A 26,827-nucleotide genomic window follows, 5' to 3' on the forward strand; every position below is an offset into this window, starting at 1 on the left:
TTCTGTCTTACAACAATGCCAACAATGGCTGACCTGGTTGGATCAAACCCCATTAAGGTTTCAGACTTGTTGTACTGGAGCGCGGCCAACTCTGGTGTGACGTCATTCCCAGCTTCGACTTCTGATTTCCGAGGTAAACGGAACGCCTCATTAGTCAAGGACACCCCCAATTTTATGTAAAAATATGTTGTACTACACAACAAAAACATTCTTAAAAGAAGTGGAGTCTACAGATGATATTTTGAGCCATAATGCTGCACAAAAAACACGATGTTAAAAAAGTTAATTTGCATTTAAAACTGGATTTTGTTTTCACTTCTTTTAAGAAAGTGAGATTTTTGGTGTTTAATAAGACAAAAAGTACCTGATGAAATTGGGATTTTTGTATTGAACATCTTAAATTCTAACAGTTACCCTATGGATCACATTTCCACTAAATGTCTGACTCACTTTCAGGGGAGGGGAATAAGGTTTCTGTGAGAGCTACACGAGGTGTGAATGTCACCTCGGTGGCAGGAACATGCGCTTAAAGCAGACAAACAGATACAGACATGTACACACACCTCCTAAGTCTCATCTAAGAAGACAGGAGAGACTAAGCCTTGAGGATAATGGGCAGACAGGGCTGTGTGTCTTCTTTCATTTTGGCAGTAAGAGAAGAAATGAGAGTTAAGACACTCCGGAGACGCATTTTTCAAGTAGACAGATTGCTTCTACAAATACACCGCGGTCCCCTGTGGAAGAGCACATTCCTCAGAGAAGACGCTCCTCTAAAGATATTCCGCCGAATTTACTAGAACATCAGAGAGAAGGGGAAGATGGGGAGCAGTAACCGCCCTCATAAACCTGTCTTTATTTTAGAGTATTGACTAGAAATAAACCAACACGGAGCCTCAACAGCAACAGGCAGCGTTCAGCGTCGCCGGGTCTCGGGATCTCTCTCAGCATGGGCAGCCTACTTAGCGATATAACACATTCCTCCGAGCCCTTGAGAATGATTATAATTAGAGCCTATTGTAGACTATATGAGTCATTGAGAAATTGGGTAATTCATTTGCAAGAGGGATGATATGCCAACTATCGGCCAGCAGCTCTTTTTCCTCCGTCCTCCTTTAATAGAAGCACTGATCATCGGTTTGTTAATGAAGCATCGATGATTGCTGGTGCTTTTTCTTCTGTATTTCGGGGGGTAGAAAAGCTGCTGTTAGGGACAAAACACCACCAATTTTCTCATTTTCCACTCGCCACTCAATAAAGCGAAGTCTATGATCTGTCAGAGCAGGGTTGTAATTATCATCCATTCCAACAAGAATCTAGGAACTTCAGCAATCAGCACTACATCATATAAAACATCACAACCATAGATTATACAGCGGGGAATTCTACAACAAAAGCATTTTTCGACATTTTTCATAATCACTCTTATTCATGGCTGAAGGTCCTTGCAATCAGATGTACTTGTGTTTGTGGCTGAAGTAATCAAGCCCATTCCAGTGTGTGCTGCAGTCAGGCTTGGAGACTGGGAAATGACAAACACAGCAGCACAGAAGATAGCGTGGTGGGAAATCTATTGGTCGTTCATTGGCCACCAGAAGTAGATTAAAAACTGTGAAGTGGACCGAAAAGTTCTGCTGAGTTCAGGTAATAACATAGACTGTATATAAGAAGTGGACGGAGTCACCGTGACATCACCCTTTGGTTTGTGGAGTGCTGATTTGAAGCCTCGAGTTTTGCTTTTTTTTGCCGTCGCCATCTTGTTTTTTGTCCATCGCCATTTTGTTTTTGGGTCGTCGCCATCTTGTTTTTAGGTCGACGCCATCTTGTTTTTTGGCCGTCACCATCTTGGTTTCTGGCCGTCACCATCTTGGTTTCTTGCAACCAGAAGTGACACGAGAGGGTGGAGCTAAGTAAAACCGAATGCTGAATAAGACATTTTTAGGGGACCAAAAACTTACTTTCATGGACTGAAAACACACTGTGAAAGGATTCAAGTTTTAAGATGAAAACACGGACAACTCCCAGATTGGTCAAGGCCGTGGTAGCGACCTGTCAATCACAAGGTACTGTAAAGCATAACCTATTATGGTCTATTTGACTCTAAATGGGACCATAATGTACTAAATGAACATCATGCTGTATTGAAGAAGACTTGAAACTAACGATTGAGACCATAAACTCAAGTTTACAATGTTTACTGAGGTAATAAATCAAGTGAGAGGTAGCTTCATTTTCTCAAAGACTTTTATACAACCAGACTTCTTTTTGCAACCAGAGGAGTCGCCCCCTGCTGGCTGTTAGAAAGAATGCAAGTTTAAGGCACTTCAGCATTGGCTTCACTTCTCAGAACTGGACGTTGCTGCCTGGGTGATAATGGAAAGTGGGATATTGGGATCTCATCCGTGTAACTGTACGTTGGCACCAAGCTGCCAGCATCCTACTTGGCAGCTCACATTGTATTTACGGTAAATCCGATCTGAATGCAGCATAAACCTGACGGATATATTTGCAGCCTCCTGCTCACATTAGATGCACGAGTCCTGTTTGTGAAGAAGACGTCTGTCAGAGATGACAGTTTACATTTATCCCACTGAGCGACACCAAAGACACAATGGAAACAGGATGATATGGATTTTTGAAGTGCATTCAAATGTTTATTTTTTAATAATCTGCCACTTGCTGATATTTAATACTGGCATGCTGCTGTGCATCTATTGATTTCACCATGTTCTTGTCAAATAATTGAGTGTTTTAACTTCTACTCAATTGTATTCTTGTCAAGATGAAAAGCTATCTGATAAAGCAGTTAGGTGGATACTTAAAAATTCTGATAAAAAAGGATTTCATGTCAACACAAAAACAACAATCTTGACTTTGATTTGTTTTCTTAAAGAATTGAGACCAACACTACAGAATAAATTTTAGTCGGTAGATTGTTGTTTTTGTGTTGACATGAAATCATTTTTTAAAATCAACTTATCAGATGGACAAATCATGTAATAGAGACAGTGTTTCAAATGACCTAAAATCTACTCAGGCACCTCTCTTGTTATTTATCAGCCAACATATACTCCGGTATACATGTACCTGCAACAAGATGACACTATTCTAGATCTGATCATGGGAGGGTGAAACTCCCTGGGACTGGATAATAGCAGCGCCAATACAATACTTGAGTCTTAGTGCCAATACCGAAACAATCCTTTCTTATACCTTACTTTGGGAAATCAATTTTTACACCTTTTTTCACAAAAGTACAAGAACTTTTCCTGAATAAAAAAATGAGTTAAATCGAAAAATAAGTAAATGAGGTTAGAAATCTGACAAGATATTTCATGCCAGCATACCTCTGACACACTTCAGTTGGCACCATAAAAGTATTTAGGTTCGATACCCAGCATCACTCTCCAGTGATACTAAGGATAGTAACTACGGTTCGGGTTCGGTTCCATGGGTGGTTCCATTTTGGATGTGGCTCCTAGTTGGTCAAATACGTAGGTTCATTAAGCACTGACGCTAACAACTCTTTTACTGGACCTTTTTAGTGATGTTTTCGACGTGTTTTCTGTACTTACGTTGTTTCCATACGTATTTTACTTAGCTTACATACTTATTTTAAGCCCAACCATGATGTTTTTCCTAAACCAAGTGGTGTTGTTGCCTAAACCTAACTGTGGAAATTACGTAGTTTTGTTGCGTAGCGTACAAATGAAACGCGAAAAGCTTAAAATGCATCCTTATGACATGTGTGCAATATCCGTGTAATGGCGTGCTATTTATACGCCTTCCTGTGAGATCTGGTTAGATAATGCTACACTGTTAACAACAAATCCATGTTGAAATTGGCAGGTCGAGAGCTAGTTACGTTAGCTCTTAGCAGCCAGTAAGCAGTACAGTCCTGCACGAAGCTAACAGCTAATGTTAACAGGACGTGCCATTGATCTACTTTATGAAATGTTCAGGCCCTATTCAGTAAAAATGAGTATTGGAGGAAGGTAAATTCTAACGTTATCATGATGAGAAAGTTGAATAAATCCAGTTGTTTGAAGGGGATGTTTTCACAGCAAGTTAAAATAGATAATAGAGAGGGATTTATGACCTGTAAACGGTATGGAAATGGTAATAAAGAAGTGTATGTTGAAGTACATGGGATTCATTGTTTTACTTTTGTTTTTTACCGTGGTATCGAGTTGGTGTCGAGAATCGTGGAATTTCGGTGAGTATTTGTATCGACCGCTAAATTTCTGGTATCGTGACATTCCTACATAACCGGTGTAGTAGATCTTCAAGATATGCATCATGTCCAGCGTACCACAGTTGGACGATGCTACCTGTCTGATGTTTATGTTTTTAATAAAAGGCCGGTATCAGCAGACCGATACATCAGCCTAACAGTCACAACATGTCGCTCGAGTCTACGCGGAGTCTGGAGGTGAGAGATCAGGTCCACAGATCATCAATCAGTCCAGAGTTGTGAATCTTCTTCACGTTCGCTCCAAGGTCACGCTGCACAGTCCTGGAAAACTCTCCAGTCCAGGACGCGGTTCGTCCATTCATCATCGGTAACCCCCGGAGCAGGCCAGCAGACAGGCTCATTCAGCCGTCCCCCCATGAAACAGCCCCCACAGCCGCATCAGGTCTACGTTTAAGACAGACTTCTGGTGCACTGTGCTATTTGGAGGGGCCGCGCTTTAGGGGAGGATGCTCCAGAAAACTCACTGAGCTCATCCCCGAGTTGTGAGGGGCATCTTTAACTGAACTCTCATATATAGGCAGACAGAGTTACAGCGTACACACAAGCTGCTTCCTGTCTCCTGCACCTGGTTTACAAAAATGAAGTGTCTCCCTTGGGTGTTTCGAAGTCTTGAAAGAAGGCCGAGACGGCAGAGGGCCAGGAGAATAAATAGAATGCGCTCTCTTTCTCTCTCTGTATGTAAAGACACTCAGCATGGATATTCTCCACACGGGAAGTGATGCAGTCCCAGTTTTGAAGCATCTGTCGACTGGTTTTGACTCTAAATGTAGCGCCACAGTAATGAAGACGTGATTCCTGCACTATCTTGACAAACGAGCACTTCTTCCCGGGACGTAATGCTCTCTAAAATGAGCCTCTTGCCGTAACGCACATTAATGAGAAGCCTCCCTTTGGTCCCTCTGTGTGTGCTTGTGCTGATACACATAGTCCCACAGATGGAGCTCCGCCACAGGGACCATGCAGCTGCAGACAGTGTCTCTGCTGTGTTCAAACAGTGGACAACAGACCCTCTATCCTTCACACAGCCACTAAGTAGCCCTCTCATCTTCCTCCTCTCCTAATCTCCGTCTCCTCTTCCTTCAGTCTGCAGCTGAAGATATTGTTAACAAACTTTCTGCTCTGTTATTTCTCCCACCATCTTCTACTTTTCTTTTTTTTTTCTTTCCATCACTGTGACTCTTTGTTCCCTCAGCTCATTCTGCAGCAATCTCTCTCCGTCCATCCCTTCGTTTTCAGTCTCCTGTAGACTCTGATAATGAGTATACGGTTTTGCTTCCCTGCTCTCATTTTCTCTATGAGTAGCATGCTGCTTCGCCGTTGCGATAGGGGTTTTAAATCCTCCAGCGCAGCCCGGCGGCACCGCTGCAGCTACCCACTGGGCCGGAATAAATCCAGGAGCCTCCAGTCTCGCCTCTGAATGGACCCACGCCCCCGAAAGCGAGCCCAGAACACCCCCCCGCCCTCCCCTTTCCCTGCATCAATCCAGCAGCAATGAACCCAAAAGGCCTTCCTCTGGGAGGTTTAGCTTCCCTCCCTCCCATGCCTGCACTGCCTTCACAAAGGATGATTTCAGCTGCCTAATCAACTAGAAAAAAACTTGTACCCTCCTCCCAGTTCCTGCTACAACCCTCCTCCTCCTCCTCCACCACGCAAATTTCACATGCCACTGACTTTGTTTTTCATAACGCGAAGGGAGAGGGCGATTGCTCGAAACAACATTTTCTCCGAAGCATATTTGAAATGTCAACATCATTAAGGCCAACTGTCAAATTTAGTGACATTGAAGGGCCCCGTATACCTACCTAATCATTATAACCTCAAGCCAAGTCTTTTTAAAAAAGAAAAATCAGAGGAAAAGAGGTTGTTTTTCTGTCAAAGCTCTACAGGCTTGCATCCCCGCTTGCAACTGCAAGGGCTCAAACACCTGTGGTAATGATCTCAGTGACAGAATCAGGCAATTACTGGACATTTTTATTCACGCCCCCGGCTAGGTCAAAACTCACATACCCACATACATCAACAAGCATGCTGAGTTCCTTTTTTCTTGCCTGCCTCCCCCACACCAGCAGACACCTAGTCAGAGTCTGGGCAGAGCAAAACAGCCCCGATGCCCTCTGGCGAACCCCGGCCGTCAAAATCCCCACAAGTCCTCCTGATCTTGTCTTGCAGCAGCAAAAAAGTTAGAGGTCAGTCCTGACTCAGGTGTCCAGTGGTCCCGTCAGTGCCACAGAGTCAGGCCGTCATATCCCAGGCTCAAAGATGGACAAGCAACAGGGGGTGGCTAACACAGCAGCACATACTGTTAATGTATTTATGCATGTCTTCATTCAGACTGCAGTAAGACAGATACATACAGGGACATGATGAAGTTATTTACTAGCAGTAGGGGCACCAGCAGCAGTGTTAAGAGCAACAGCACTGATAGCATTAGTTTCAGTAGTAGAAATGGAAGTAGCACTACAAGCAGCAGTTGTAGAAGAAGCTTATCAGAAGAATTATGTATTATGTATTATGTAGAAGAATTGTATCACATTTATCTTGGCCACTTTTTATTTCTGCATTAGGAGTGCAAATAATAATTTTCTTTTTCTTTTTTTTCTCACTGAAATCGATTGATCTTTTGTTCTTTAAAATGTCAGAAAAATAACCTCAAAACTTCCTCCCACAGTCCAAGATGTCAACTCCAAATTGCTTGTTTTGTTTCACCAACTGTCCAAAAGTGCAGAAGCTGGAATAAAGTAGTTTGTAGCTTGAAAATATATTTTAACCAACCTATCAATAAACTGACTAAACGTTTCAGCAGTACTCTGCATACACAGTTTGTCCTACGGGCATCAAATGACAGCAGGTGTTTGTTGCGTTAGCAGCTGCAAGTTACACAGCAGACATATTAGCAATAGTAGTAGCATTAGTATTATTAGTACAATTACTATTAGTATAGTAGAAGAAGCATTGGCAATTGGAGCATTGGTAGTAATAGTAGTAGCAGCAGTAGTAGTAGTAGTAACAGAAGTAGGGATGCATGATATATATCGGGCCTGATAAATTATCAGCCGATAATGGGAAATTTATATTATTATGTATTATTCCGATAATGAAATTATAGCCGATATATTATCGGCTGACTCAACAAACGTACAAAAATGTGGAAGTATTGTTTTGTATTTTATCGGTATCGGCCATGAGAAGCATAATTATCGGTTATCATATAACCTGAAAGAAATCCATATCATGCATCCCGAAATTAGCACTGTAGCAGAAGTAGTAGCGGTATTAGAAGGTGTAGAAGTATAACTACTATTAGTAGTAGAAGTATTAGTAGAATTAGTAGCATTTGTAGAACATTAGTAATAGTATTACTAAAATGTTGATGATGGCAGTACACCATAAAAACCTTTCAGTGACACAAAGAAAAAAGCTTGCATGCTCAACAGCCCTTAGCTAAGCATGCATGTCTGTCACTGTCTGTGTGTCAGTGTGCACTTTCTATCTCTCATGGCTGCGAGGTAAGTTTTGTTGCGGGGCATTCTTTCATCTGTGCTGCAGTAAGCAGTCCAGTGGGTGAGCAATTCAAGCACGCCTCTAGCCCAATTAAACACAAACAAATCAACTTAATTAGGCAGGAGACCGTTTAGCTAAGAATTTACTGTAAAACCCCCCAAAACATGCCGGCCATCCCTGGAAATAACAAACCGTCACTCACACGGCTGGCTGATGTGTTGAAAACCCCGCCCCGCCCATACTGTGCCCAGCCAACCGGCCCGCACTAAACCTGCTATTAGTGATTCCACTTCGGCTCACACTTCTTTGCCTCTACACATTCACCCTGCCTTGTACTGTAATCCCTCTCCAGCGGATTCTTAATTAAACACGGACGACACACGGGGTCAAAGACGTCACCTGGACGGCAAGGACGCGTAGGCAAAAAGGGACGCTGGCGTTGGACTGTGCCACAGAGCTCGTTACCCGACCTCCTCTTTCCTCTCACTGAAGACAGAATAAAAAAACAGAGCTGTCACTTTTGACAGGGTTCCTAATCTGCACCCTCTATTAATTGCTCCACCCTCCCTAAATGCACTCATGCAGAGCAAGGACACACATTCATACACAAACACTGTTTAAGTCAACCGTTACCGTCCTTGGCTGTAGCCTCTAAAATGAAGATGTGACTGACTCGATTACCATAAAGTAAGCACTGCAGTAAAACACTTTTCTGGAAAGTGAGGAAGTCTTCCTCCCCCTCATTCTCTCTCTGTGATTGGCAGGTTTACTTAACAACAGGTCTCCCGGCCTGGCAGAAAGTGGGTGACAGAGTTGGTGAGTGGTAGGGGGGATGAGAGTGGAGGGAGGGGAGGGGTGGGTGGGGGGGGGGTATTATGATGAAAACAATACATAGCCTACTTTTGTGTGCATATAATTAGAGATGTCTGGGAGTACAGAAGCGCGTGGGTGTGGCTGCACAGATTCAGGCAGAAAGCAATTTATGTGCAAACCGTCCCTCAGGAGTGACAATGACAAACATGTCACACATTGTTCTACATATGCATTCCTCTCTTCTGCTAACCACATCAGGGCCACTGCTACTTCACCGGCAGTCGACAAGTTAAAGTTACCTAGTTGGTAAAGTACAAGACATACAATGGGAATAGAAGTGGGAAGAATCGGGATGTCAAGCAGCAAATTTGCATAACAAAGTGAAAAATGACCTTGCTCTGGCAGCTGAGTCAGGAATTTGTACTAACCTCTTTCTTAAGCACAGCCATTTCCTGCCATGTCCCCAAGGTTTCATACTTGGTCCCAGTCGTTTTACATTTAAATGTTCTCTTTAGGCCGCATTATCCATAAGTACAATATTTCTTTTACAGTTATGCTGACAACGCCGAGCTTTACCTACCCTTATAGCCCCGTAACCATGATAAATTAAGTGCCCCCGGGACATGATTGCCTGGATGGTTCTGAACTTTTTTTCCCAACTCAGTGAGAATAACTCTAAAGCGAGACTATACATTAGCCGCTACTTCACACCCGAATCTGTACAGTCGAGTGAATCGACTCAAGTTGCATTGTGGGTACTGTAGGCCAGAATAAAGATGAACGTGTGGATTAAAAAAGACAATGTCTCTGGTTCAGCTGCATTGATTGTGATCCCTTTTTCTTTTTTTTTACCATCCATCACAAGGCCGCCAAAGTAACAGAGTGATAAATCAGTGAAGTACTCTTTCTAGGGCCGCCCGCTCTTAGTCGATAACTAATCGGTTGTTTTGGTCTTAATTAGTCATTTTTTATGCTTTTTTCATGCTAACAAAAACACAACAATTCTTAGTTTCAGGTGATTATACACTATTAAAAACATAATTATGAATATTATATTAAATTTCTACTAACAGATCCCCTGAAATGCTACACTATGTTCCTTTAAATCAACTAACCGATTAGAAGAAAATTGTGTTAGTCGACTAAGAATTTCTTTGGCCGAGGACAGCCCTGGCACATACTGGCAGGTTCCATCATTTGACAACTGTAGCACACCGACTATTCCATACAAACAAAAGAAATAGCCATGGGACGGTGGCCGGGATGTGTCACAAGAATCCAGAGACACCGACTTCTGACCTCCCAGCCCCATGCATTTTACTGACTGGCTTTAAACTGCTGCTGATTTTCATGTTTATTTCCATTTGTCTCTTTCTACAGGTGTTGCCGGTCTCCATCTCCTGAAATTTCCATTTTTTGTCTCCTTTCTTTTGTTCTCTTCTCTCTGCTCAGTAAAAGCACTTCAGATCAACTGTGTAGCATTCAAAGAGGTCTATAAATACAGTTTGAGTTCTTCTTCCACCTCCTCACTTTGTTACATAAAAACACTGATACATCACTTTGCAGATATTTATCTTTTATTAAACACATGCTACAGTAAAGGCCTGTCAACATTTGGCTTTGGGAGTGATGGCCTAAAATACTTTAATGAAACACCCCGCCTGCGATTACATCTGGCTTTCAATGAAGACTTTTAATGGGCCCGAATGTTGCTTCAGAGGTTTTTCTACCCAGTTGAGAGTTAGATTTTGGCAAAAAGCTCAATACTCAATATTGTGGGAACAGTTTTGGCAAAAAAAAAAAAAAGATCAGTGCTGGCATAATGTTAGCATCTCCCCTCATGGTGAAATCCATGGTGGCTAAACCCTACTTTAAATCCTGACGTGTTTCAGTTAATAATCAAACCTAAAAATTAATTGTAATTACCTTTAGGGAGTTGTTTTGGCATGAATTCAGCCTGAATGTTGAAAACCATAATAAGCGGACTATCAGCAGCCATATCTAGCATAAAAAAACAGGTCTGAGTAACCTACGTGCTCCTGCTATTGCAGAGAATTTTCTTTAGTTTCATAATACATTAACACCAGCAAGGAGCTTCTACATGCAACCCACCAGGGCAGCCTTTTGATGGCCAGCTTTCTGCTGCTCTCATCACTTTTCTAGGTCAATATACAGGAGGCTGCTTTTAAAACCAACTCACAAACAACATATGTCAACTGCTGCCTTATGCAAGGGCAAACAAAGTAGATCTGTTTTTTAATGTCTACTCAGGTCATCCCTGCATCATCCCTCCAGTGTCTGGGCCAGCCTCATCATCCTCTGTTATTATTGTGTATGGGGCTCGCTGACCCCGGCCTCAGAGCCATCTGCTCAGACGCTATTGATGCTGCGATTAGGGGTGTAGGCCAGGAGGGCACGGGGACACACATGCTCGGTGGCCGATCTGGAGACGCCTCCCCGGAGTCGCTTTCACCTCGGGCCGGCCTGCTAGATCAGACGGCGAAAGGGAAGATGAAAGGTGATGCTCAGAGTTGCGGCACAGACAGAAAGCCGAGCACCAGCTGATCTCCATGCTGTTTCCCCAACAGCTTCCACTGATGTAATCAATAATCCCCCTACCCCCTTCCTGTACTAACGCCACACTCCTCTCCCAATTCCTTCACTCCCACTCTCTGCCTCTTTTTCTCCACCTCCACCTCCACCGGCCTACACTTGGGGGTCTTGCTTATTGAATCAATGATTCAAGGCCTCCTGTAACAGCAAGCTTATAAAAACCGCCGACATCACGCTTCAGACACCGGCGGCGCTACATCTCATAAAACAGAATGAGGATTTTAGAGGTATATGCCTCCAATCATCCTTGGCTAGGCTAACGCTTTACTCTGTGAATGCAAAGGCAAGCACGCTCATTCCCATGCAGGGCATGATCCGCCAGCTCCTTGCTCATGAATGTAATCCTTTTGCGTTTATCTGTCTTGAGTTCAGAGGCCAGGGGGTCCGCAACCCCCGTGCTCGCTACTGATGCGGACGCCTTTTGGAAAGGAAACCGCAGCAGATGCTGGCCCAGGTGCCGTTGCATCTTAGAAGTGCCAAAATGCCGCCATCATCTGAATCATTGCCAAGGTAACCCCTCCACACAGAAGTCAAGAGGGGAGGTAGAGAGAAGAAAGAGACGGAACTAACTAAAAGATGTGCATGCAAAACTAAAAGAAGGAGAGTAAGGACAGATGGTTTGAGAGGCAAGAGGGGCCCAGATGAGGATGTGCCAGGGTTAAAGGTTTGATTCCAGCGGGAACGCCTACGATGGAAGTGTTTGTTAATCTCACTTTCAAATCTATTTATCCATCAGCTTCCTTTACACATCTTAATGCAAATTCACAAAATTATTTCCAATCACAGTGGGAACTGCTTAGTGTGAAGGTGCAAGTATGCTTCAGTAGAACAGCTTGTACAGATTGTTACGTTACATTAAACTGATTCAAAGAAATCCAGCTGAACAGGTGAGCTACACAGATTTTAAATTAGGGAAAAGTAGGCAACACCGGTAACGGATCTGCTAATTGTATCAACAGCATGGGTGTAAGAAAATATCGAGTATCGCAATATTATATTTTGTGATACTGTATACATTCTCAAAAATACTGCATTGATTTTTAATCAATAGTTTACATGCAAAGATTAACTCAGGTAATACTTTATTTCATTTGCAAAGATGATTTGCCATCTCAGTGTATGTGCCCTCTCAAAGTAGTGCTATGGACTTTTTTTACTCCGATTTTATGCATATGGTGGTGTGTTGTTGTTTATACTATGTCAGTTTTCCTAAAATTACCGCAATATATTGAATAGTAACCCCTGTATCGTAATACGTATTGTATCACCAGATTCTAGCCAATACAAATGCTTCATCAACAGATACCTTGAGTTGAGGTATCAGAGTTGATATCAGGAGAATCGTAGTCTTAGTCGACCATGATTTCTTTGTTCGATTAGTCCTTTTTTTTTAATATATTTTAATGCTTAATGACTTAATTTGAGGAAATTCATTAGCATATTTCTGGTGAACAAAACATTTAAAGTGGTGCTTTTGTGTAATTCTTTGCTAATCGATTAGACGACAAAATCGTATTTTTTTGGTCGAGGATAGCCCTAATCGATCAACGCATCGTTATACAACGGTTCGTATGATATGTTATGAAAAGTTATTCCTCTTTTTTCGTGTGTTCTCCTACAAATGTCCAGCAACAAGTGTCAATTTCGGCTCGATACATGGATACAGTCTTTTCAAAATAAACTTCACACATCTTCACAGGAAACAATTTGGTTAGGTTCAGGCAAGAAAACTACTTGGTTAGGTTTAGGGAAAGATCACAATTTTGGTTAAAATACCTACGGACGTGGCGTTACTTAAGTACGGAAGTTACGTGACACATAAATCAACGTTTGGGTTAAATAACTACGGAAGTTACGTGACAAATAAGTCAACGTTGGGATTAAAATAACAACGCTTGAAATACTTGGTTAGGTTTAGGCCACAAAACAACTTAATTAGGTTTAGGAAAAGATCGGATTTTGGGATAAATTAAATCCACGTTGACTTCTGGTTTCACACGGGACCCACCCATCCACCCCGACCTCTACGTGGCATTTGTTGCTCTTTATACTTCCTGGTTGACTATTACGTGGATTAAATACGAAATCATTTTGTAGAATACAGACAAATTACAGTGCATTACTTTTCATAGGTATAGCTACGAATGGTGTATGAGAACAGACTGAGTCAATGGATCTCTGTCCCCATTAAAATGGTGATTTCCTCTCGCCCCTCTCCATGACAGCTTTTGAACAGCTATAAACACTTTAGCCTTCCGATGTGGCCGAACAACACGTCACAAGAGCTGCAGCTGCACAGGAAAGGTTGGGGGGTTATGAGCTCAGAAGCACCTCTGGAGTAGTTGCAGATGGAGGGGAGAGTATTACTCAACCCCCCCACCACCATCTCCTCCTTCAGCTTGCACTCTGGAACTCTGAGATATCATGTATATCATTACAAAGTAAGATGCTCCGGAAAAAGGGCAAACCGGAGCCACCAAACTGGCATTAATCCAAATTTACTTACAGAAGGAGGAAGCGAAGAAGCCGCTGATGAAGACGCCCCGCGGTGATAGCAGGCACACAGGTGTTGCTGTTCATGCTGCAGAACCTCCCCTGCTGTGCACAGGAGGGTCACTGCTAACCTTGACAGGGTTGAGCAGGCGATGCCGCAGTGCCCTTGTTCACTCCGTAGAGGGACATGTATGCCATATTATTTATTTAATAATTTGACTTTTTTTTTTTCTTACAAGTTTCCCTTCAACTTTTAATATCTCTCGTGCGCCACGGGGACACTCGGAGGCCCACAGGTTTGATAACTTTAAACGCCTACTTTTTAAAGTGTAATATCTACAGCTACCCTGGGACCTACACACCCCGGGTCTTGCTCCATATCACTGATTTCTTTTTCTTTTTTTTTTGTATCTTACAAAAAAGCGAAGGGTAAAGATATAAGACGAGACGAGTTTGTAGTTTGGCAGTTAATCTAACTGGAGTTTATCAGCACCGTGGTCTTCTACATTAATGACGTGGGGGACCAAACATGTGAGCCCGAGAGGGAAAACTCTGGGAGATAAAGCGTTGAGGAGGAGGTAGCAGAGCTGAAAAGAAATTGCTTTTGGCATCATGCAGTTATTTTAGCCCAGAAGCTGCAGAGAAGAAAGGAAGCGAGAGGAATGCTATTCCCGCGGTTTGGCCCTAGATGTCATCTCAATCTAAAGCGACACTCGCTGACAGCACCGCCACAAAATCATCCTGTGGCTGAACTCTGACCCCAGTCTGCTGAATCCGCCGTTCGATCATCTCTAACCGAGCGACAGTTTCCTCTCTGCTGCCAGCGCCTCGCATCAACCTGTCATCGGTCGTGACAGCTCCGACCACAGGTTTCATGGCCGGGGAAAAGCTTGGACAATTGGTTCAGCCGCAGAGTGTAAACACACCGTCGGCGAGGCGGCAAGAGCGATGAGAGGAATATTCATAAAGATTATTCACGGCTGGCTGTCAGCGGCGGTGACAAATCTGGGAGGTAATGGCAGCACCGACCGAATCTGACGGAGAGCAGGACCGGACTTAATGGACAGGCAGCCATCGCTACAGAACAGTCATGCACCTGCATATCTCATCTCTCTGAGTCCAACTCGCCCTTATACAAGCACACAGTCTACACAGTCTACAAGCAACGGCATCCTACATCATCAATCTCACCTGCCAATTCCCAACAAGTTAGTTGGCCATGTGTGTGTGTGTGTGTGTGTGTGTGTGTGTGTGTGTGCTGATGGTTTCAATACCACAAGGTAAATTATCCCCGAAAGGGAAAAATCCTCCGTCAAACACTCCACACTGTTATCTATCATCAATCTGAGACGTTGAGAGCATTCTCCTTTCTGCTCTAATTTGCTTTTCTGGTGTGCCCACTTTCCCTCAACCTGCTTTGTCTACTTGGCTAGCGAGGGTATCATTTGAAAATGTTTTGATAACAGTGTTGATACGATGCCTGACTTTCAATTTTCACACACCTCACATTGAGAATTTTCTTCTTTTTTTTCACCCGGAGAAAGCCTCTTTTTTCATTTACCAAAAGCAGCTGAAGCCCTCAAACGCTGTCTAAACACAAGCAGCCGTACGAGACCTTTCATAAAAAGAAATGCAGCACTCTGTGCTATACAGACACATTTCAGTCTGAGGGTTCAACACACGGCAGACATATTTCGGATTATACGTCTATATGTTCTTTGTGTATTCCTACAACCACAGGGAAGGGAAATGAACTTGTAGACCTGAGCTCTGGAACCCAATTCCAAAAATACATACAAATAGTATAGAATGTGTACGAAAAATCAACTGGCATAGTTTTTGCTGTTAGCAGAAAACAATAAAATACATTGATTTCCTGTATACAGCTGCCAAAATTAACTTATTGACTCACCAGCCGAGGAGTAGATGAAAAAATCCACCGGCCCAAATAATAAATGGCCTTTTTGTGACCACATTTATATTTGTTTAAAGGTCCCATATTTTAAAAAAGTGGGATTTTCATGTTTTTTTTATTACAAAGTAGCTTTAAGTCCTATATAAATACTGTGAAAGTATCAAAATGCTCAATCCACAGGGAAATTAACACAGCTCGTATTCAGAAACTCTGCATTTGAAACTAGCTATCAGGATTTCTGTCCATTTGTGATGTCACAAATATACAATATTTAGACCCTTTACACAGATTTAAACGTAAAACATTCTAAATGTGTCCCAGTTTATTCCTGGTTGCAGTTTATGTGAATGTCATTAGCTGACAGGAAGTACACATGGACCCAAGCTGTTGCCTAGCAACGCAATTCTGTTGCAATTTTGTCGCAATTTCGTCGAAATGCGCTAAAACGGAGCGTTTAAGACAGAGGGTAAATACAGGCATATTCAGGCCGACATTATGAGGAAAATAAAGTGTTTTTTGAACATTACAGCATGTAATGTTCTAGTAGAAACACAAAATACAAGTATGATCCTGAAAATGAGCACGATATGGGACCTTTAAATACATTTCGTTGAGGTATTATGCTGAATACAGACCTAAAGAAGAGGCCAGAGCAAAATTTGAAGCAAAACTATGTTAGTATATCAATCAATGGTTAATCAATTGGACCGTCAGCAAGAGATAGTTTAGCAGAGGAGTAGCTGATGTCCAGTACGGTAAACAGTGCCGTGAAACGAGGAGTGCTTGAGACCGTCAGTTTTGCGGCGCTGTTCAGACACATCTGGTAGTGTGTGTGTCAAACCTCAACACAGACAGTAAAATAATACCAAAACGAAGAGAGACTCTCAGCATACTTTTTTTACTACATGACTATTTTGGTACCCGCCAGTGTGACCGATAGCCTTCTGAGATTTACTCACCAATCGGAAAATTGCTCGCTTGGTGGGTGTTTTAATTTCAGACGCTGCCTGTATACTAACAGGAAATGAGATTTGAACATGAAAATAGGTGCTGCTGCTGTCTTCATATTCTATAAAAATGTTATCAACACCACAGAGACCATATCTTCATGAGTGGTTTGTTTGCAATTGGCAGCCACCTACACATCCATCTTTTCCCATTCCTATTTCAAGACATGATATTTCTCCTTTGGTGTTATTCTTCAGAATAAAAAGGACAAATCAAATATGTTTACCTAAATTGTATGTAAATCTGGAATTTTTAACTCATCCCCTATATTTATAGCATTTAGAGCTGGAACAATGAATCGATTAATCTATAAGTTGTCAACTATTAATCACCACACCAACTACTAGTTAGTCGGTTTGAATCATTTAAGAAAGAAAAGTCTAAATTCTCTGATTCCAGCTTCTTAAATGGGAATATTTTCTGGTTTCTTTCCCCTCCTCTGTGACAGTAAACTTAATATCTTTGAGTTGTGGACAAAACAAGACATTTAAGGACGTCATCTTGGACTTTGGGAAACACTTATCGACATTTTTCACCAACATTTTCTGACATTTTATAGACCAAACAACTAATCGATTAATCGAATAGTTGTCAAGTTTTTCTCGCATGCCTCCACAGTGAACGGAGAATCAAGAAACGGAGATGAATCTTGATGAATTGAAGTAAACGGAGTCCACGTTTAACAGCAAATCTATATCAAAACATCAGTTTACAAACTCTCCACATAAACATCTTCACGCTTGCTACTCGTCAGGTTTTAGCGGAGATGCATGTCTTTGGGAAGTAGCGAGCATACGACTGGATAAATGAGACTTGGATTATACTGCACGAGTTGTGTGAGAGTTTGTAGTCGGATGTTTTAATGTCGTTTTTTGTCGTTGTTAAACGCGGCCCCCCATTTACCCCCATTCATCAAGAATTTTCTCTTTTTTTAATTCTTTGTTCGCTGTGGAGGCATGCGAGAAAAACACAGTTTTCTTCAAGAATTCAAGATAACACGGGGTCAATAATTTATGTACAAATGGTCATTTTGTAGGTGAAGTATTCCTTTAAGACGACAACTGTCTTCCATGATTCCACATGGACACAATGCCAAAATTACTAGTGAATGAAACTTAAGAAATTAACTTAAATTAAATCATAACTGATATACTGACACGGTCTGTATAATTTAATTTTAATATATAAGTTTTGTACCTTGTCCGTCAAAGGCACACTCAGAAGTCAAACACAATTAGTATGCATACTGACTTTTTTGAGTAGTTAATGCCACTTTACTAGTATAAAGCTCTACATAACAAACACAGTGCTCTTATAACTGAGACAGTTTCTCACTTAGAGAAAATCAATATCCACCATCACGGCTACAAAAAAAGACAGAGGAATGCGAGGCACGTCACCGCCGACTGTTACCCAACAGTGTTAAAGTGTTTTAAGGTGAATTTGTTATAGAGGTTCATTCCTTCACATCTGACAAGATAAGTGTTACTGCCAGGCTTGATGATATTTCCTTTCTTGAGGAATTAAGAGACACTTTGCTGACATGAAATGGAGTCAAGTGTTCAGAGACAGATATTGTTGTCAGCGCAATTACTTCACCTCAATCGGCTAAGCTGCCTATGCGGCTGCTTTCAAAGCATCACCATCACACTCTCAATGCTCGGTGGACAATTTGAGACATGATCCGTGGCAGACGGTGAGCTCTTATACCGAAGGAGAGAGGAGAGGAGTGCGGAGAGGCATCTCAGGCATTGGAGCATTTCTAAAAATTTGCTAAAAGGCAAGCCGACGTCTGAGTATTATCTGGAGTTGAAAAAGTCCAGCTGCTTTAAACGCGGTGGCTTTTGTTGCTCCAGCAGCAGGTCAGTCCTCTGGGACGCTATAATCATGAATTAGCAGCACTCTGCATACCCGCAACACGCAGCAAATTCCTCAATCCAAATTCCACCAGCAGCTGATTCTCAAGCAGCTGATACACTACGTGAATTTATTCCTCTCACCTTTTTCACTGATCTCATGGAGCGTTTCATCCCACAGATCATTATATATAGCTTGTTGAAGTAAAACTGAGAGCTGTAAAAGCAATGAAATGAGTCAGTGAGGGAAGAGCGTGCAACAGCAATCACAAACTCAGCAGCTTCATTTAAAGTAATCTAAATTGAATGCCAACGCTGGCGTTCGCCGACGCGATAGGATGTCGGAAAAAGAAGCAAATTTAACTTTATTGTCTAAACATGTGTTTAGCGATCAGCTTGACAGGCAGCGCGGCGCCTGCTGGCACTCCTCCATCTGTTCAGTAATGATTTGTTGTTGATGTGGGGGGGGAGAAACAACACATTTTCTAACACCTGGAGAGGCGAAGCCAGTCCTGGTTCTCCACCACAAAGACGCCTCGTGGGTCCAGGCCAAGTTAGTCTGGCAGCTCTGTCATGGTGGCGACAGGCACATGACGCCAGCAGCACTGATAGATGAACAGGCATATCGCAAAAGGTGATAATGGTCAACGATGGACTCATTGCTACCACCGTGAATGACCAACGTGAGGTTTCCAACACAATTAACTCAATAAATTAGACAAGAAAATCAACGACCCCCCAGTCAAACTCAGCCCAGCTCTGTCTAAGGTGCCTTTAAAACCATTCCAGGTCCCATCCTCCGTATTAACATGTGTATAAATTGTGGTTTAAAGGTGCAGTGTGTAGGATTTGGTGGCATCTAGCGGTGAGGTTGCAGATTGCAACCAACTGAAACTTCTCAAAAGCATGTAGGAGTTTATTTATTCGTAACTGCCATAACTGTATATAAGAAGTGGACGTAGTCATTGTGACGTCACCCATCGGTTTGTGGACTACAGTTTTGAAGCCCCGAGTTAGGCATTTTGGCCGTCGCCATCTTGTTTTTTTGGAACCGGAAGTGACACAAGGGGATGGAGCTAAGTGAATGCCAAATAAAACATTTTAGGCGACCAAAAAAGTTATAATTAACTTTCATGTACTGAGAACACACTGTGAAAAGGTTCAAGTTTTAAGACGAAAACACAGACAACTCCCAGACCTGACAACGCCGTGGTAGCGACCTGTCAATCACAAGGTAGCCCAGCCCTAAAGCATCCCCTGCTTTATGGTTTATTTGACTCTAAATGGGACCATAATTTACTAAATGAACATCATGCTGTATTGAAGAAGACTTGAAACCAGCGATTGAGACCATAAACTCATGTTTACAATGTTTACTGAGGTAATAAATCAAGTGAGAAGTAGGCTCATTTTCTCATAGACTTCTATGCAATGAGTCTTCTTTTAGCAACCAGAGGAGTCGCCCCCTGCTGGCTGTTAGAAAGAATGCAAGTTTAAGGCACTTCAGCATTGGCTTCATCTCTCAGACCCTGACACTGTATACAACGTAAACACGGCATAACAGCCTTCCTGCGTCCAACTAGCACGTCACAGACCAATCCGTCCACTGAACAGTAAATCTCAAACCGTAATCCCATACCCTGCTTGTTGCTGAAAAAAAGTAATCACATTACTGTAAAACATAATGTGTTATTGCCCAATGCTGTTGACAACTGAAGATACACAAGGTGGAAAGATAGATGGAGCAGAAGGAGCTGGAGTTCAGCTTAGACGGGCACAATAATGTCTATTGGAGGCGACATGGCATTTCACCAACATAACTCCCTTGGAGAAAATTGACTTCAGTTGCACAACAGCAGCCCTAACTCCTCCCTCGACGATAAGAGGAAATCATTTTTAGATAAACAGAAGTCATCGCACTGCGGGTATACTGTATATATATATATATATATACTTATAAAGGTGTAGAAGTTTGCCAAGTCTCTCAGCCGTTCACAGAACTTCCAAACTCCCCGTGAAGTCTTCAGTTGCGATGATTAAAAGTAAAATGTTAATTCTGTTGAACACCTCTACAAGTTTGCTTTAGCCACACTGCCAATAAAACTCTGGGAGACGAACGACTGGCGACTAATGGCACAGGCAATTAAAATTCCTCAAGAGCCATCAAAGTGAATGTAGGGATGTGGAAAGGCCTTACTTACTGACTTACTGGCTGCATATGTCAGGCTGACTGATTTGACTAATTGAATTGATACGTCCACACATGTTAAGCTTGACCCGTCCATTTTAACTGAAGAAAAGCAGACTAATGTTTGCAATATGCAACTAATGCTGCATCAGAAAGAGGGGGAGTGAAATGTGGGCTGTACTTTATCATTTCAAATTGGTCATTTTTATCCATTTCCAGCTTAATTGCGTCCATTTTTCTTCAGCCAAAAAGACAATTAAAAGCTGGATGGTAGTCCCGCAGCAGCTCTGAGGACGTGTAACTGTCTGGAAAACGATGTGGAGTTATCTTGATAAATTTCTGTGATTTTTCTTCCTTTATAAAACGGGTGTCGAAACAACCCCTTGTTCCTTTGCCACCTCATTATCGCGCACTATAATTACAGGGTGTACTCATTTTCTTGAACAACGGTGTAGCCATTATGCAATTGTTCTATTAAAGAATCTTGTGTTATTTCCTCCGGAACAACCACATTTCATCATTGCCTTTTTGTTCGAGCATACGCTCCATTTTCTCCATTTACAGCCTCCACATTTTGCCCCGGGAGAGCCGGGTGTGTCAGGCTATTTTCTGTTGGATTAACACTGAGCCCGATCCACGCCGTTACACACCGAGGACCCTTTCTACATCCTCCCAGCAGCCCGTGAAAGCCCACCTTCCCGTGTCAGCGCCCATTTCAAAGTGGTCTTTTCAAGCCAACCTCTTTCCGACCTCCAATATCGGAGTGTTTGGAGCCGTGTGTCAGGGCCGCTCATTGTGGTGGTTCGCTCACGTGGTTTTGCTATACGATTAAATTACCTTCTTGCAATGTCTTCTCGGAAACCCGCGCTAACAGGGGCCTGGGTGCATTTAAACAACACGGCAGGTTTCAACCTCAACAATCACACATTCTGTAGGTGAAGCTACGGAGCTGAGGAAAAAAGACCTCCAAGTGCTGAAATTCGCATTAGCCTGAACACAACAGAAATACAAAGTGAGGGTAGCACTGCATCTTCTCCTTTTCTTCAGCATTAAAGCAGCTGCACAACACAACTTGTTGGCAGCCCCCGAAAGGGGAACGTTGAAACTTCAATACTCATAGATCCTCCTGCCACATGACGTCAACGAACTGCAGGGCTCTGAAGGTTTATACCTCGAGCTGTTTGCTTTTAATGTACCACCAAAGTGTGTCCGTAGAGTATCGAGCAGCAACAAGTGTCACGTATCGAAAAGTTCACAACCAACGCCTCACCTCTCACAAAGGAAATCAGCATTTTTATCCCATTTTGTTCCAAGGAAACGCCACAACACAGCCACCATCAGCTGATGTGCATCAAATGATGCAACCCCACTGCAACACAGCCGATACCTGTAGCACTTTGGGCTCATTAACTTATTCTTCTACTAGATATTCTCTGCTCTAAATCAAGCAACTTTACTAACGTATGGCTGTATTATATAGAAATGAAGGTAAAGTTCTTTATGTCTGATGCATTGTATATTACTTTGAATTTAAAAAAATGAGTTGAAGCAAGTTTAGATTCCCCAAGCTAAAGTTAAACATACTGTAAGTTATCAGGAAGAAATATTTTGTATTGGTACCAATATCGAAGCCCTGTATGTATTAGGGCTGCAACTAAGGATTATTTTCATTATCAATTAATCTGTTGATTATTTTCCCAATTAATCAACAAGTCCTTTGGTCTATAAAATATCAGAAATTGTGAAGAATGTCAATCCCAAGGAGATGTCTTCAAATATCTTGTTTTTTTCAGTCCAAAACCCAAAAATTATTCAGTTTAATGTGATATAAAACAGAGACAAGCAGGAAAAAGTCCATATTTGAGAGGCTGAAAACAGTATTTTCTGCTATTTTGACATGAATAATTAACAATTAAACGATTATCAAAATAGTTGCTGATTATTTTTCTGTCCATCAAATGATCAATTAGTTGACTCATCGTTGCAGTATGTATCCAAGGTTACCAAAGCAATGGCAGAAACTACAGATGTGACGCAGGCCTGGGTGTTGTTGACAATGTCACTGTCAGTTAGAGGCACAATGATTAGAAATTAATCAGCAAATGTTTTGAGTTTTGAGTCAAAAATCTCTGCTTCCAGCTTCTCAAATGTGAATACATTCCAGTTTCCTCGGTCCTCTCTGACAGTAAATTGAATATCTGTGGTTGTTGGACTCTTGGTCAGACAAAACAAGACATTTGAATACGTCACCTTGGGCTTTGTGGAAATTGCAATGGGAATTTTTCATCACTTTCTGACATTTGAAGAGACCAACGACTAACTGAAAAAAATAATCAACAGATTAGTTGATAATGAAAATCATCGTTAGTTGCAGCCCTACTACTAGGGTCAATATGATACCTTTAGGGCTAACGATTATTATTATTTTCATTGTCGATTACTCCGACGAAAATGGTGCAAAATGTCCTTCAATGTTTCCTCAAAGTCCAAGATGACATCTTCAAATGTCTTGTTTTGTCCACAACTCAAAGATATTCAGTTTACTGTCACAGAGGAGTAAAGAAACCAGAAAATATTCACATTTAAGAAGCTGAAATCAGAGAATATTGAAAATTACTCAAACCGATAATCAATTATCAAAATTGTTGCCGACTAATTTAATAGATGACAAGTAATCAATTAATCTTTGCAGCTCTAGTACCGATATAGCCCTGTATGTATCTAAGAATACCAAAGCAATGGCAGAGACTACAGATCACTCAGAGGTGCAATGATTAACTAATTAATCAATTAGTCGACAGACAGGAAATTAATCAGCAACTATTTTGAGTTTTGAGACAAAAATCTCTGCTTCCAGCTTCTCAAATGTGAATATTTTCTGGTTTCCTCTCTGACAGTAAATTGAATATCTGTAGTTGTTGGACTGCTGGTCAGACAAAACAAGACATTTGAATACGTCACCTTGGGCTTTGGGCAAAGGCAATGGAAATATTTCATCACTTTCTGACATTTTATAGACCGAAGGACTAATTGAAAAAAAGGAATCAACAGATTAATTGATAATGAAAATAATGGTTAGTTGCTGCCCTAGGGCCAAAACATGACCTTACTTTGACAAACATAAAGATGTCTAAACAAAAGCAGCCAGAAGAACTGTGAAATAAAATAAAATATTGATTCAAACCAGGAAACATCTAATTAGAGCTGCAACTAAAGTTGTTTGGTCTATAAAATGTCAGAAAATGGTAAAAAATGTTGATCAGTGTTTCCTAAAGTCCAAGATGAAGTCCTCAAATGTCTTGTTTTGTCCAAAGATATTCAGTTTACTGTCATAGAGGAGTAAAGAAACCAGAAAATATTCACATTTAAGAAGCTGGAATCAGAGAATTTTTAAAACTCAAACCGAATCGATTATCATTAATTTAATAGTTAACAACTAATTGATTAATCATTGCAGCTCTATATCTAATCAATGAATAATCAACACGATTATGAATCTGAGCAGACATTCAAATCCAACTTTCTTTACTTTTTCAGTCCAAAGCACTACATATTTCAGTTGGTACCAAAAGCGTGCTGAGGCTCGACACACAGCACCTACGTGGACATTTCCCCACATTTCCCACCAGTGTCCATTCTTGACAACAGATTTAATTTCCAACACATAAACTGAATGTGTGCCAGCTGGTGAATGGAGAAGTCTTTTCTGTTGTTCAGTGTAATCTCATAAGACAGTTGGTTTGTTGCATTTAAATGTCGCCTATACGGAAACCAACTGGATCCTGGAGAGCAGGGAGTGGCATCAGAGCACGTCTGTTCAGCAACTGGTTCAGGATGGCTGTGTAAACCGATACCCATGTATGTACCAGAGTATTTATACCGCAGCTACACAGGAGTTGCAAAGCATTCTTGAGATTAACCAACTGTCACTTTTACTTGAGACAACTTGACAGGGAGTGAGTGACCAGAGGAGGGGTTTTCTTTTTTTTTTTTCAACACAACATTCCTCAGAAGTCAAAGTCCGGAGGCCTTGGAAATCTTCAACCATTCAAAAGTAAAAACTCGCCAGAGGCAAACTGGAGGAGGATTTGAACTCCTATCTGAAGATGGGTCTCTGTGGATTGCAGGTATCATGGCTACCCTCTCTGAGAACACTTTGCTTCTGTCTATCAAGAGTTTGACACACACACAGAATATTTGGATCAGTGCTTTTATTTGGAGCACACACCACTGACATTACTAATTCATCCCCTACTGTATTGCTTTGTAGCAGCAGATGCACACGCACACACACCTCCTGATTTGTTCCTCCATAAACGCCTCTGATGGCTGATTTTTCTACAAACTGAAACCAGCCAACCAAATCATCCCCTGCATCATCAGCAACATAATTATGCAGCATGTTTCCATCAATATGCAGCAAAAGTTAGCAGCCCATTTCATAGACATCAGCAGTAAATAAAATCCAATGAGGGATGACTTAATCACTGTGGATGGGATTTACATTTTTTTTTTTTTCTGGCGTTGACACATTGGAGGAGAGATTGTTGTTGAAGCGTGCACAATGAAAACATGACAGTAAAACGTCATGATGCTGAATGCACTGGACAGAGATAGAGAGATAGAGAGGCACACAGAGAGAGGAAAGAGAGAGAGACTGCAAAATAATGAATCTCAAGACTCTGATTTAATCTCGAGGGGGGGAAAGTCCTCATAGTAATCACCAATACCACTGAGTCGTGTAATGAAATGAATTGACTCTGGAGGTTTGCAGGCAATTCCATATTTCATGGAATATGAACGTTCCACTGTGCGCACAAAAGGAGAAAGTTCACAGCACTGAATGCAGCCATACAGGGTCTGGTTTTAACAGCTCAACACACACTCTCACGCAACTTTTGAAGTTGCACAGCCACATGCAATCCTGACTATATGTCTAGACTGTGGTGGAAAAGAAAAGGCGACTTTAAAGCAACTTTAACAAGGAGATGTGCAGGTGCGCACTGCGCGTCATGCCCAAAAATATCCAAATGTGTCTTTTTACCTGTTGGCCCCTCCATGCTGTCTGCGTAGATCCTGACGGCCAGCATCAGTAGCAATGCCGCTGAATACATGTTTTGGCAAGAAGAAGTAAAGTCCAGCTTGTCACAAGAAGAAAATCCTAAAGAAAAGTCCAGCAGCAGCAGCGGTAACAGCAGCAGCGTTGGGACCGGAGAGAAGAAGTAGTGCGCTCCTCGCTGAATCCGCCTGTAAGAAGAAGCGCTGCCTGCCTGCCTGCTGCCTCCTCAGCCCGCACAGGGAGCATCTGATGTCGGAGCTAAAGCGTTCAAAAAGAGCCCCCCTTTTCTCCTGGAACGGCTCCGATACTTTTTTTTTTGTAACCGTCAAGCGAGTACAAGTGGGGACGCGTGAATGCGGGACTGCGGCGCCTCCATGTGGCGGAGGAGAGGAGAGGAGGAGGACCTCACAGCCACTAACACACTGCACTGTTTCTCTGTTTGGTTCTGTACAGTTGGTCATCAAACTGTCACATTACAGACAGGGGACATTTTACCTGTGTTATTATTATGAGCATTTCTGGCTTCTAAATAGATTAATTTCTGTCTGGCTGATGTTGCTCTCCATCATCATGCTATAAAGGCACCAGATTCAGATTTATTTGTGGGGTTAAGTGTAATACATACAGGTAATTTGATTTTTTTTTTTTTTTTTTTTTTTGCATCTCTCTCAATGTACTTACACACAGAAATGGAAATAACAGCTAGAAGAAGGACAACAAAGCTGGACTGATAAAGGTAAAGAATTGACAGGACTGTTATGTACGTGTCCGTAGTATGTGGAAAAAAATAGGTTTATATGTAAATATTATACAAATATATATATAAAAGGCACCAAAGACCAACAATGAAATAAAAAAAGGTGTACATATAAATGGTATAGAAATATATGTAAAAAGCAGCAATAACAACAATAAAATAAGAAAAATAGATGTATATATATTTTTTTTTTTTTTTTTTTTTTTTTTTTTTTATAAAAGCACCAATGACCAACAATAAAATAAGAAAAAAATAGGGGTATGTATAAATATGATATAAATGTATGTAAAAATCACCAATGATCAACAATAAAATAAGAAAAAATAGGTGTATGTATAAATATTATATAAATATATGTAAAAAGCACCAGTG

The 26,827-nt window shown here is 41.6% G+C and overlaps 1 protein-coding gene across 11 annotated transcripts in view; it reads right to left on the bottom strand.

The window, feature by feature from the left end:
* ptprua (protein tyrosine phosphatase receptor type Ua) overlaps window positions 1-26,038 on the bottom strand; it is a 271,405-nt gene extending 245,367 nt beyond the window's left edge. For 2 of the 11 annotated variants that reach the window (XM_037793898.1, XM_037793895.1), the window contains exon 1: window positions 25,684-26,038. In XM_037793898.1, coding sequence (XP_037649826.1) covers window positions 25,684-25,753 — 70 coding nt within the window. In that variant the 5' untranslated portion in view covers window positions 25,754-26,038. The remainder of the gene's footprint in view (window positions 1-25,683) is intronic. The other 9 variants (XM_037793904.1, XM_037793903.1, XM_037793894.1 and 6 more) reach the window with 8 other exon arrangements.
* Between the last annotated feature and the right edge of the window lie 789 nt (window positions 26,039-26,827).

The sequence above is a fragment of the Sebastes umbrosus genome, chromosome 15 (genome assembly GCF_015220745.1).
Source record: "Sebastes umbrosus isolate fSebUmb1 chromosome 15, fSebUmb1.pri, whole genome shotgun sequence".
Lineage (NCBI taxonomy): Eukaryota > Metazoa > Chordata > Actinopteri > Perciformes > Sebastidae > Sebastes > Sebastes umbrosus.